This window comes from Xiphophorus couchianus, chromosome 11, assembly GCF_001444195.1.
Source record: "Xiphophorus couchianus chromosome 11, X_couchianus-1.0, whole genome shotgun sequence".
Classification (NCBI taxonomy): Eukaryota; Metazoa; Chordata; class Actinopteri; order Cyprinodontiformes; family Poeciliidae; genus Xiphophorus; species Xiphophorus couchianus.
In genome coordinates this window covers 11,850,965-11,865,005 of record NC_040238.1, presented here as the reverse complement: position 1 = coordinate 11,865,005, position 14,041 = coordinate 11,850,965, and the positions used below count along the sequence as shown (strand labels likewise).

The following is a 14,041-nucleotide window of genomic DNA, read 5'->3' as shown; positions in this document are numbered from 1 at the left end:
CTTCATGCTGTTTTGGTTGTCTTCAAATGACAATGGATGAAGCTAAACTTAACTAAATTTATGCAAAAATGTCTTTATACTTTTCTGGAGCAAGGTTGTCTTGTAAAGTTGTATCTATGAACAGGTTTTCAAAATATCCCAAACTTCTTCTTTGGACTTTTTGTACTGCTTCAATCATTTCCTGTCCATTTCTTAGTTGTGACTATAACATACATCCATCCATTTTCTTACACTCTTATCCCACTGGGGTTGGGAGGGGTGCTGGTGCCTAGCTGTCAACAGGCGAGAGGCGGGGTCACCCTGGACAGGTCGCCAGTCCATCACAGAGACAGACAGGGCAAACCAAATCATGCACACACACCTAGGGAGAATTTAGAGAGAATTTTTGGACTGTGGGAGGAAGCCTGAGTACCTGTAGAGAACCCACCACAGAACCCATGCACAGGAAAAACACGCAAACTCCATGCAGCTACAAACTGCACCATTGTGACTATAACAACACATTTTCATTTGTGAAACAGTGGCCAAGCCACAGCGCAACAACAAAAGCAACAACAAATGGAACAAACACAACAACAAAAGCAACAGAGCTACAAACACAACAACAAGCAAAAACAAAAGCCACAGTGCATCAGAAAGCAGAAACAACATAGGAAAAGAGAGCTACAACAAAGTTTACTAAAATGGAGTTACAGTAACTTCCTTTTTAACATATCTTCCATTGAGGCGTAAGATGTTGCATTTTGGCTTTTGCACTTTGTTGACCCTTCTGGGCCACCATAGTGTGACTTTAAAAATGAACAAGTGCAGATCAACAAAAAAATAAGTTAAATATCAAAGTAGTATCTTTGAAAATCATCTTTAAAAAACCTCAGAGATCCATCAGGAAGCCTGAATATCAACATTTTAAAAGGTTATCAAAGTTTATCTGCGTGGATCAAAGTATATATATCTAAAAGTAGATATAATCCCATGTCTGTCTCTTTCCATTAATGATGATCACATTGAGGGAAAACATTTCTGAAGATGTACAATATATGAACTCAATACTTTGCTAAAGTGCAGTTTTAATTATCCTCTAATGAATGCTTGTATCCATTAGCAACCATTATTTGACAATGTAAAGATCAGAGCACTAAAGCGCCTCCCTGGTTTGCCTAGTGTGGAGTCTCTGAGGACAAACTGGAAGCTCTCAGGCTAAATGTGATTTTTATCAGGGTGTAACCTGCAGATGATTGTTTACACTGCTCTGACTAGCAGCCAGTACAAATGGATGGAGAAAGAGTGACGATGCATTGTGACAGATGGATCGATGAACCCTGTGAAACTCTGACTTAGCTGCAGACAGATTATCGTAGGCTAGATTAATAACTGGCCATGTCTTATGTTTTAGCTGATTTCAATTTTAATGTGAAATCAGCACATTAATGTGCTTTTAATGTGTGAAATTAAAAGAAGCACAAACCTTCATGAGGAGATTCTGTTAGACGCACATCTAGTTTCTTCTGCGCTCTGACAAACTGTCATTTGACTTTCAACTCATTCACGCCCTCCGAGGAGGTGCTGAAACTCTCGTCTGAAGCCGGAATAAAACTGTTCCGCTGTTGGTTGTCTCGTGACAAAACTGCATGAAGAGAAAGAACCTGAGAGACATTTTTGTTTGTTTTAGAAACAGATGACAGAATCCCAATCGTAACTGTTGATAGCACTGCTTTGTATCTTTACTCACTTGGTTTGGACCAGTGTTGTATAAAGTACTGAAATCTCAGAGTCAAGTAAAAGTATAAGTACCTCTCCAAAATACGACTTTGGTAAAAGTCGAAGTCACTGACTGAAATGTTACTTGAGTTAAAGTCTTAAAGTATCTGAAACTTCTTGTACTTAAGTATGGAAAGTACTGTAAAAATGGATGTACTCAAGTAATGTAATGAAAAGTACAAGTAAAAAGTAAAACGAGGCAAATGCAGTTTGAATGACTTTTTTTAAATATTTTGGTAAACTTGTCACTTAACTAAATCTTAAACACAAGCCCCTCATCCCATCCCCACACTTTTGCCCTCGACTTTTTTTCTTCCCCTCCAAATCTCAACCTCCCTTGTGGTCATCCTTGCACAAAACCCCATTATCACTTGAAACTGTAAAACCTTCTGTTCATCTTCAAAAGCAGCTGGCTTTCAAAGTGCCTAGAATTTAGCCGTACTCTTCGTGGGCTGAACACAAGACCTGCTATGCTGAACAGCCGTTCACATGCTGCAGATGCTGGGAGGGGCGTGTTGAGCTTGATAGACAGCAGGAAAGGACCTAAGCAAATCCATGTGGTCAGCTGAGCAGGACAGGTAGGCATCAAATTGTTTGGCGCCATCTTGGGTCTTTGATGCTTGCAGAGACGAGAAGAAGTCATCTTCATCCGAAGAACTCGACCTGGTCGCATCACCAGGCTGCATGGAGGGATCCTCGAGATGCTGCTTGATGTAATCAATTCCTGAAATACAGAAATATAGAAGAGTTATAGCACTTAAACAATGCAGCTTTCTGCCATGTAGTGGCCATAGTCTAAAGTAGTGACATAAAGCATTTGATTTTTTTTCTTGCCTACATTAATTATTTCGTGTACCAACTAACAAGCAAATCTATTGATGCATGAATGCTTCCCAATGTGTTGACGGCATTCATGCAATCCCAAACCAAGTCAGTCCCACCATCATTCTTGACTAAGCATGAGACACTTCTTTGCATTTCTCATTTGGTCACCATCACATGCTTGACACCATCTAAAGCAAATGTGTTTATCATGGTCTCAGAGACAGAAAGACTATGGATTGCTGGAAGCATGTCATGTGGTCTGATAACACCAAGATAAACAAATTTGTTTTAGATGCGTCAAATATGCGTTGGTGAAGTTAGTAAAAAGAAAAGTGTCCCACGCTCACAGTAACGCATGGTAGTGGGACTGACATGGTTTTGAGCCGCATGAATGCAGTCAACATGCATGTCGACATGTACCATCACTACTGAAGCAGATTCGTGTACTCATTAATGTATAAGCTTACCCATTTTAATGGTGGCATCGTCCTTCGTCCATGTTGTTCGGAATTTGGGAAGAAGAATTGCAGCTGCAACCAGCTCGGCATCCTTGAACATGTGCAAGAATCGGTTCTGAATTCCAGACTGTAAAGAATCAACAAGAGGCCTGCAGTACTTCAGCTGCAACTTGACTTTGTCGAGCTTAATCTGCAGCAGGTGAATTGTCGGAAGTAGCCAACCCATTTGTGTGTTGGTTTCTGCTTGCAGTATGTTGGTTGCCTGGGCGACAGGGCTCATTACAGCAGCATACTCCGTGAGAAATGCGAGTTCGGCTGGGTTGAACCTGTGTTGACAAAAAAGAAGACACATCCGGATTTTTGTTAGATGGAACCCAGGATTATAAAACTGAATAGAAAATTGACATTTCTGATAGATTTCCAGTGATTTGTGTTTATAATAGACACTGTTATTCACATTGTCATTTGTTTATCTGCAGCTGTTCTATTTTTACTTAAAAAAAAACTTTAGGCCTACTTACATTGGGACCTTCAGGTCGGTGGCAATAGCTCTTAAGGTTCCCTCTCCCTTCTCTTTACAAATCCTGAGTAGACGTTCCACGGCCATGAACAACGAGTTCCACCTTGTTTTATTTGGCCTTAAAAGTTGAAGAGAACAGACATCCTCAACCATCTCTGCTGCAAGTGTGGATCTTCCACATTTGTTCCACAGGCCATAACACTTAGCAAACGTTGCATGGTGCAGCTTCTTGTACGCATCACTGGAGTTTGCATTTGTGGAGTCTTCACTGGCGATGAGGTTTAGAATATGACAAGCACAGCGTTGGTGTCTTGGCAGCTGGAATTCAAACCCATCATCTTCATGCAGCAGAGCTGCAGTGTCAATGTACTCCACATCTTCCTCAGGCACCCCAGTATCTCCTTCATCTTCAGACTGCGCTTCAGCTTCAACTCCCTCTTCACTGTTGTTTTCGTCCTCCCCAAACACTCGAAAAGCCTTCACAAAGTTTGCACCATTGTCAGTGGTTGTCCTCACAATCTTGCCTCTGATTTCAAATTCTGCGTGGATGTCATTCAACGCATTGGCCAAGAGATCAAAAGTGTGGGATCCCCTCAGCTGTCGGCATGCCAAGGCTGCTGAACATCTCTCAAGATTATCCGGGTCGATCCAGTGTGCCGTAACGCCAATGAACCCTCGCCTTCTCACTGACCAGCAATCAGTAGTAGTAGCTACGTAGTCGACCCCCTTCATTGCTTCAATCAGCACAGCCTTCATTTCGTTAAAGCCATCTTCGATCTTGGATGCGAGCGTCACCCGTGACAGCATCTTGGCATTAGGGACAAGGTCCTTGATGAATTCTCCGAATGGCTCCTGCTCGACTACCGAGAAGGGCCGCAGCCCATGTACAATATATTTGACAATGGCCTTCTCAACACTCTTCTGAGGAGTCATGGCCAAGGTGTGAGTCAATGTGGTCTGCTTGCTGGCGGGGGTGGGTGGTCCACTGGCCCTTTTGCGCTTTGCTGTGGTCAGTTCAATGTATTTCTGAACATGGTGCGGATGCTTTCTCTGAAAGACCAAAAAAAAAAAAAATGGACACAAATTGACCCACACATCAGTTACAAACACTAATTTCCTTAGGTTGCAACATAAATGCAAACAAAACACACTTAATCTAGTACAATGTTATTTAAGTAAACTGGTTGGTATTGAACATTGGCCACCATGTAAACGTAGCTATTGTGGCGACTGCAAGGTCGGCTAACCTTGGCTTTGTTAAGACAGCAGAAGCACACACAAAGTTTGTTCCAGTTTTAAAGAGTAGCACATGTTAATGGTTTGTGGTTTTGAACTTGCATGCCTTTCCTATATTCGTTAAATTTAGTCTAAATTGCTATCGCTATGGCTTCTGTCCCCCCTTGAACAGAGGAGTCTAGGTAGCCTGATACAGTCAACATTAGGCCTAAGCTAAATACACCACGTGTGGAACTGAAACAATGCCAAACAAAGTTCATTTATACAGGTAACGTTATGCTCAAGATTTCACAGTAGTGCCTAGTGACCAAGCTATAGTTACTGAAACAGGAGGATTATAACCATTTCATAAGAAGTTACCTCGATGTGTTTCTTCAAGTTGGACGGGGAGTTTTTGTAAGAAAGAATTTCCACATCTTTGGGCAGGAATAACATAAACTGCATGCGGTACGACAAATCTTTAACACCCACGAAAGTGTATATTGTATTTAAATAAGGCCAGGGGCTCTCATCACCAGCTGGTGGTTCCCCTGAAGCCGTGTCCGACGTAGTTGCAGTCTCCGTCTCCTCCTCCATGTGGCTGCTGCTGATTGCGAGACTTGCTTTGTGTTTAATGGGAGAAGCGAAACAGGTGTATCCTATTGGTGGTGATGAACAAGCCCAGGCAAGCAGGCTACCAACTTTGTTCGGTAGCCTACTTGCTACTTGCTAATCAGTAGGTGGGATCAAAACACTTGCGTTTCTCTCTCTCGCTTTTTTGTAACGAGTAACTAAACCACACATTGAAAATGTATCGGAGTAAAAGTACGCAATTAAGTTCGGAAATATAGTGAAGTAAAAGTGAAAGTTATCAAAAAATTTCATACTCGAGGAAAGTATGAAGTACTCCAAAATATACTTAAGTAAAGTAGTGAAGTATTTTTACTTCGTTACTATACAACACTGGTTTGGACACAACTAAACGCTAAAGGGCGAAAATGTTTAATAATGTTAACATAGAAAGGAAGCAGAAGGCAATTAAACATGATGTAGTCCTTTTAGAAATAATAGAGATAATGTGTTCCGGCCAATGTGCTGTCAGGAATATAATGATAGTAATAATAAATAGTAGTAGTAATAGATAATTGTATACACATTATCATTAATCAGAATAATAATTATTCTATGCAATAATTGCAATTATTATTACAGCTATTATTATCATTATATTTATTAGAATAATTATAGTAGTAGTATTAAAAATGTAATCACAATAAAATGTATTTATTTTAAGTTTATTTGTATCGAACATTTCAGTAACAAGGCAATTCAAAGAGCTACATCATGAAAACATACAGCCAGCTATTGTGAAACAAGCAAGTAACATAGTAATTATTTATTGTAAGTATATTATTTTTAACTTTATATTAATATAAATTATATCAATATCATTATTGTTATCAACATTATTATTTATAGCATTCCAATAGCAGTAGACATAGTAGAATAAAAAAAAACTTTGTTATAAAATAAATAATAATTATATTGTATACATTGTATTGTTCTTACTCTTATTAATAATCATAAATTCTAGCCAATCTAGTCATTAAAGTGTGAATATACAAATATAACTCACGTTGGAGCCACAGGAAAACTTATAAAGATGATTTATTAGCTTACATCTTTGAACTATTCTTTCAATAAATATTTTTCTCCTAAATCAGACATTAATAATTTGCTATGTTGAATATTTTGATGCTCTACTAAACTAATTGTCCCTGATGAAAACTTACGCAGCATTCTCCTGGTCATTGTTAGGCTCATCGAACTAAAAAACAGCCACCGCTAAAATACGATCCTGCTTGGTCCAATTTGTGTTTTGGTCAACAAGTGACATGCAAGAATGAGCAGAACGATGCATAGCAATGAGGAGACCGAACTATAATCCATATTCATGGATTCAGAGGCTTCAGGCAGGACGGTTTTAATTGGGACTCCTGAGAGCGCGCTGACATTTTTTGGGTGAAACCAGCCTCAGCCTCTTGTGCTTCAACAAAATCAATCGCTGACAAGAAATGAGCTGAGATTCACCTGATCTGTGACACGTTCACATGTTCTCAGGCGCCTCTCGAGCACAGTTCCTGAGCAGAGCCGGAGGTGTTTTGTAGAAGCCATTGTGAGCCTTAGGGAGGAGGAGAAGGGAGAGAGCTTCCTTCTTCCTCCTGTTTGTCAGGGTCACCATTATGTGGCGGTTTGCTCATCTGCTGGGGAATACTCACTCTGTCTCTGTGCATTTCCTCATGTGGGACCGGGCTGAGGGAAACCCTTCCGGGCTGAATGTTTATCAGACAGGAACATTTTGGTTCAGCTCTCAACCCACGAAATGACAAATACAGGGATCAGACAGGCATCTGAAAGCCTTGAAAATTCGCAAATTTCTATTAGGTGCTTTCAATGTTTGAAAAGTGCTTTATTTCTGTATAAAGCTTGATTTTCAAACTGAACAGTTTTGTAACAAAGTGCAATGTACTGATTCATTAAAAGCCTAAGTTTGGAAATGTTATTTACAGCTGAAACCAAATTTTTTTATACATCTAATAAAAAGACACACATTTTTTCTCACTGTCTGAAGTTAAATCTGACTTGTTTTAGGTCAGTTGGCATTACCAAAATTATTTTAACTTTCTTTGTTTGTCTTTTACATCATTTACCTTGACACCATTTGATTAAATTGTTTCAATGTAATTTATATTAATTATTACAAAAGACTCAGTGACTTATTGATCATCTTATATTTCATACATTAAACAAAGTTATTGAAATTGAGGGATTTTGTTTTTGTTAAATTTGTGTTTTTGTCTTGGACCTGTTAGGTATATATGGTTTGAATACATGTATATATACAGTACATGTATATAAATGTGTATATATATATATACAGTATATATATACAGTATATATATATATATATATATATATATATATATATATATATATATATATATATATATAAAGAAAATTCTGAGTTTAAAATCAAAATTCTGAGAATATTGGTAGAATTAAAGTCAAAATTATGGGGACAAAAGTCAAAATTCTGAGATTAAAGTAAATTCTAAGTTTAAAAATAAAAGTCAGTTCACTTTTTTAAGTGGCCCTAATCATCTTTTGTAGTCTTTGTAAACAATAAGAGTGGGCTCTTATTGTTTTATTATCTCCAAAGTGTGGTACTGGAGAAGTTTGAAAACTTACCTTGAAAATGTAAAGTGCTTTAATTTTACTGTGGGAAAAGTGTATGAACCCTTCAAATAAAACCAGGACGCAGTTGTTATTTGATTTAACTGTATTTATTTCCATCATTAATGGCTGCAGAGATAAAAAGCAAACAACAGATTTGGTCCCAAATTTTCTTGAATTCACAAAATAACAATTCATAAAATTGTGTCATCACTAGTTTATGACACAAGAAAGGTAAAACTTTGAGTTCTTTCAGTTCGTCGCATGTCTTAAGCGTCCACCATGAAGGTGATGGAGCAGTCGACACTCTCATGGCTGCATCCTTCTGCAAAAGCAAACAGGAAGTACATCACTTTTCTCACCTTGGCCAGTTCTGCGATCCTCTCCCCGAACTCAGCCGCGTCTGCCTCGTAGCACTGAGCGGGCGCGTCCTCGGCAGCCGTTCTCCAGAACACACCGACGGGCTCCAGCAGCTGGCGCGTCATCAGGTTGGTGAGATCCGGCGTCCAGAGCTGCGAGGTGGCCGTGATGGTGAGGCGCCCTGGCTGCGCCAGCCGCACCATCCAGTGGGAGAAGCGGAGCGACTGCTTGGAGAAGTCCAGCCGGTACACAGCCTCGTTGGGCCTCAGCAAGCGCTCGCCCTCCTGCCGCTTCTGGCTGCGCTGCTGCAGGGACTGGACCCGCAGGCGCATCACCTCTGTCAGCTGGCTGTCCAGCCGGAAATGCAGTTCAGTCTTTGTAGACATCCTCCCACAGCACTAGCGGTCGACAACAACTGCAGGCTGGATTAAAATCGGCTTCTGTGTCCAATCTGGACTTTTTCTCTGTCCACTATCTCTTAATCTCCGTCTCTTTCTGCTGACTGTCGCAGTTTGCATGACTTCACGCCTAAGCAGTGTTAAAGAACAGAGGGAGGGTACGGATGAACCAGGAGAAAACAGGATCTAATTACATTTCAAAGCAGAGCTCAGCACCGGCCCGCTGGGAGCTGTACTTAGAACTGTTTGTCACACGTTTGTTTTTGACTTTGCTCGCTTGGTTACAGCAGCACATCCAGAACATAAAGTTCCATCTGGATTGCGCAAACTTATAATTCACTTTGCAGATATTTGTTATGAATAAGGCAGTAAGTACCTGATGTGTTGATTTTGGTCAAGAGGAAAAGGATGAGAAAAAAACTTTAGTTCATTCCTCTTGGGACTTTAGAAATATCAGGGGAATGCAAATCACTGTGTACTTCTGTTCAGTCTTAAATGGGACCTATTATACAAAATCTCCATTTTGCACTTTTTTCTGCTTCCATTTGGCTCCCTACTGTACAACTACTGTAATTTGTTGGCATATTAGTGCCATCATGGAGGGAAAAAAAGGAAGAGGAAATTTCTGAATTTGAAAAGTTGAAAATTTGCTAGAAAAGCTTGAGAAATTTTCTCTGGAAAATTTCTCAAGCTTTTCAGAGCTTTTCAGAGTTTCAAAATTCAAAAATCTTTGACTCTTGAAACTTTTGAAATATCCACGTTTTTGCTAAGAACATTTATGAGATTAATCTAAAAATTTCCAAGTTTTTTGGTGGACATTTGTGCCTTTTTTTCTCTATCTACAATACGCCATCATACTACTGCTTCTAAGAACTGCCCAAGTCCTTAAAAAATCTATCAAGCATTTTTTAGCAATAAGTTAATGTTTTTTAGTTAATATTTTTAAAAACCTTGTGATTAAGTCACATTTGATGGGCACTGCGCCATTACTTAGCTAACCCAAGTAAAGTTAGCTTGGTTTGATTACTTGGCAAGCCTAGCCCTGTTACATAGCAACTCCAATCAAGTACAGCCCCGTTACCTAGCAACCCATGCTGAGTTCCTGCATGTTTGGTCAGCTGGTTTTACCGCTGTGTGCTTTGTACAATGGCTGCTAGAAAAGACAAGTGTTTACTTGCTGCATTCTTGTTGGTTGTGCAGGAGGTACCACTTCTGCTTTTCAAAGATGCATGGTTGTACATTTGTGTATCTTTTTGAAGTCATTTTTTCATGTGATTGTAAATGTTGAATTGGGGGGGAATGGCCAGTAGCAGTTTATTTGGATTTAAAGTGACAGAGGCCCTAAAACAGCACATTCTGGAAGCAGTTCAAAATATGCAGAACTGAGCAGACTAAAATCTCATTATCAAATAATGATTTTGTGCAAAATATGTAATGAGCATATTTTGTATAGCCTAAAGATCTATTCTAACATGTTCAAGGAAGAGTAATAGGTCATCTCACTCCCAGAGTTCTGTTGCTTCATCACAACAGATGAAAGCTAAGATAGATAAAGTGAGAAATAGAAACATGAAAGATAACCATCCAAAGGGTCACCAAATGACTGTGATGCGTCTCTCTCCTCCTGCTCTGGAGCAGCGGAGGGCCGGATTCTCTCCATCGGCACAGAGTTGCCTCCTGCAGAGAGGTTTGACAGGAGCTGCTGCTCAGTTAGCTCATCTTGACATCTCCAGGGACACCCGCTGGAGGCCTGTCACTTCGCTCACATGTTGCTGTCGTTCACTGTTCATAGTGTTGGAGGTTCCACCACTGTCTGTACAGAACTGGGGAAAACGTATTTGCTCCCTTAAAGATGTCTTTTCTTTCTGTTTTTTAATATCAGACAAAGATAACCTGATTATATAGAATAAACTGTTTTCAATGATGAGAAAAAAGTCTAAACCAGTATGACCCTTTTGAAAAGTTCCTCCGCCTTTTTTGAGCCATTTTTTGACGTCATTGTCTTTCTGCATAGCTCATATGTTCACTTACTGATAGTGATCAAATAAAGAAAAACAGTGCTTAATTGACTTAACGCATATCTTTTTGTTAACCGACATAAATTACAAATTTATTACAGAACTCTGAACCAGTACAGCACACTTCAATGCACCAGCATGTTTGTTGGTCAAACATGCTTACAGCATGTAAAAGCAATTTACTGCAACAAACCTTTCAAATGGTTCAGAAAGTGAGATTATGAATTGTAAATATAAAGTAAAATAAATAATAAGAGCACAAACCAGACAATTAGACTAAATATGCTGCCCTTACTGTATAAGCTGGCCCAATTTAAAATTTTTTCAATGTTGGAACAGATATAGATATTAATATCGGATCAGTGCGTGTCTAATAATAACAGCATTTTACTTCTGTCATGTCAAATTAGGACTCCAGTTTACTCTGTTAACATTTTTTCTAGGGTTAGGGTTTTTTGTAAAAAATAAATAAATAAATAAAATGAGCGCAATTTACAAAATTGATGTGGTGTGATAATTTAGGTAAGTGTATAAATTAGTTCACCGACTCTAAATGCATCAGCAGATATGACGGAACGTGATCTTACTGAATCCTCTGCTCACACCGTGTCTTCCACCTCGTTTTGCTCCAGGTCATCCCGGACTGGAAGGAGCAGGAGTGGGACACAGAAAAGCCTGACTCGTATGCTGGGATTTTCCACTTCCGCTTCTGGCGCTTTGGTGAGTGGGTGGACGTTGTGATTGACGACCGGCTGCCAACAGTAGACAACCAGCTCGTCTACTGCCACTCCAATGACAGCAACGAGTTCTGGAGCGCCCTGGTGGAAAAGGCCTACGCCAAGTCAGTATCAGTACCAGCAGATATTCAGCCTCAGACGAGGCAAAATGCTGATGATTTACGTTGTAGTTTTACACATTAAAAGCTGTAAGTCCTCCGGGGCATACCTGAAAGAAGAAATAAGATTAGTTGCCATAAATATGCAGATGAAACACCGTTCTATATTACGATGACATCAGGTGACTCTGAACCCATCTAAGCACTGAACAGATCCTTAGAACAAATCTGTGTGGATGTGCCATAACTATCATTCATCAGAACAAAAACAAAACTGAATTTACTATCTTTGGACCTAAAGAAGAATGATAGGGAGTCAACACCTGCGACGGACTGGCGACCTGTCCAGGGTGTACCCCGCCTCTCGCCCGGTACGTAGCTGGAGATGGGCACCAGCAACCCTCCCGACCCCATTAGGGACAAGGGTGAACAGAAAATGGATGGATGGATGGAGGGAGTCAACACACAGCTTCAGTTATTACAACTAAAAACCACAGGCTTAAATCTGGGAGTAGTGATGAACTCTGACATTCAGAGCCACATAAAGACAGTTACAAAGTCGGCCTTCTATCACCTGAAGAACATTTCCAGGGTTAGAGAACTAATGTTCCAGCAAGATCTAGAGAAACTCATCCAGGCATTTATCTTTAGTTGCATTGACTACTGCAACAGTGTCTTAACAGGTCTGCCTAAAAAATCAATTCTCCAGCTGCAGCTGATCCAAATCGCTGCTGTTCAGGTTCTGACTAAAACCAGGAACACAGATCACATCACACAGTTCTAAAGTCCTTCCATTGGCTCCCTATAGCTCAGAGAATAGACTTTAAAATACTGTTGTTAGTTTATAAATCACTGAACGGCTTAGCACCACAATACATTAAAGATCTGTTGTTGTATCAACCTTCCAGACCTCTCAGGTCTTTTGGTTCTGGTTCTGCTCTGCATCCCCAGAACCAAAAGAGGAGAAGCAGCTTTCAGCATCTATGCACCACAAATCTGGAACAAAGATTGAATTTGTAAATAAGAATTTGAATTAAATAAAAATAAGTAAACAACCTTCCAGAACATTGCAAAAATAGCTGAAACACTGAGTTCCTTTAAATCAAGGCTAACCCCACCAGTGTAGAGCTAGCAAATGGAACGCCATATTTGATCACCATATTTGATGTGTATTTTCTTGATGATTTTAATGATGGCATTTAACAAAATATAATGTTTGTTGCTTGTTTCACAATTGGTGACTGTATGATGTTTTGATGATGGAAAGCACTTTGAACTGCCTTTCTGCTGAAATGTTCTACAAATAAACTTGAACTTGAACTTCTTTCCCTGCAGGGTTTACGGCTGCTACGAGGCCTTGGATGGGGGAAACACAGCAGACGCCCTGGTGGATTTTACAGGTGGTGTTTCGGAGCCTGTGGACCTTCTAGAGGGTCAGATGGCGACAGATGAGGCGTCTCGTAACCAGCTGTTTGAACGAGTACTCAAGGTCCACAACAGAGACGGCCTCATCAGCTGCTCCATCAGGGTGAGCTAACGACGTCTTTCACTGAACGCTCAAAGCTTCAGAACCCATCTGACATCAGACATCTGGCTTAGTTTGCTTCTGTAGAAAACTAACGATTATTCTAGTGATTAATTGATTAATGGGGTAAAAAAATTGGCACATTCTCCAGAGTTTTCATTTAAGCTTTATATACAGTACAATATACGTATATTGACTTTTTTTTTTCCAGTTTTTTCCCTAATTACGGCTCTGAGTGGCTCTGAGTGTTTTTCATCAAATGGTGTTTTTTGTGAATGTACACTCTAGTTAACTATTAATCATTTACTAAATTAGTTGACTATTATTTCAATTGTGGATTCATCATGATTATTCCGATTAATCGTTTCGTCCTAGTAGAAATATTCTGTAATATAATGTACGAAATATCCGGCATTAAGACTTCTATGAACTAAAAGTTTATGACATCATACTTTCAGAATCCAGGAGCATCTGTAGTTTTCTATTCGTAAGAGAGTGATTATCTTAGTGGGTAATAAAATATGTTATATTGTGTAAGCATCAAACGATTAATAAGATTAATCATGATGCATTGATTATTGAAATAGCTGTCAACTAATTTAGTAATCGATTAATTGTTAACTAGAACATACAAATGCTGAAAGAACAACATACTCACAGCAGTAATTAAGCCAAAACTGAATGAAAAGATACATACATTTTGCATTTGAGTATAATAAAAAAAAACTCTTCTTATGGGATTAATCAATAGAATAATAATTTTGTAAAATTATTATTAGTTGCAGCCCTAAGCACTTTGTATTGCCTTGTTGCTGAAAATGTGCTATATAAATAATGTTACATTTACCTTTACTTTTAAGTAACGGACGATTACTGATGTTAAGTGTTGAAAAGA

At 39.3% G+C, this 14,041-nt stretch overlaps 3 protein-coding genes across 3 annotated transcripts in view; 1 reads left to right on the top strand and 2 right to left on the bottom strand.

The window, feature by feature from the left end:
- capn5b (calpain 5b) overlaps window positions 1-14,041 on the top strand; it is a 37,821-nt gene that overhangs the window by 14,395 nt on the left and 9,385 nt on the right. The window contains exons 4-5 of the mRNA XM_028030356.1: window positions 11,419-11,627; window positions 12,957-13,149. Coding sequence (XP_027886157.1) covers window positions 11,419-11,627; window positions 12,957-13,149 — 402 coding nt within the window. The remainder of the gene's footprint in view (window positions 1-11,418; window positions 11,628-12,956; window positions 13,150-14,041) is intronic.
- Window positions 1,933-5,203, bottom strand: LOC114152462 (uncharacterized). The gene is made up of 3 exons (XM_028030358.1): window positions 3,563-5,203; window positions 3,051-3,367; window positions 1,933-2,482 (listed from the first exon to the last, which is right to left on the bottom strand). The coding sequence occupies exons 1-3, from the start codon at window positions 4,492-4,494 to the stop codon at window positions 2,244-2,246; spliced, it is 1,488 nt and encodes a 495-aa protein (XP_027886159.1). The 5' UTR covers window positions 4,495-5,203; the 3' UTR covers window positions 1,933-2,243.
- Window positions 8,133-8,919, bottom strand: ompb (olfactory marker protein b). The gene has a single exon (XM_028030359.1). The coding sequence runs from the start codon at window positions 8,754-8,756 to the stop codon at window positions 8,280-8,282; it is 477 nt and encodes a 158-aa protein (XP_027886160.1). The 5' UTR covers window positions 8,757-8,919; the 3' UTR covers window positions 8,133-8,279.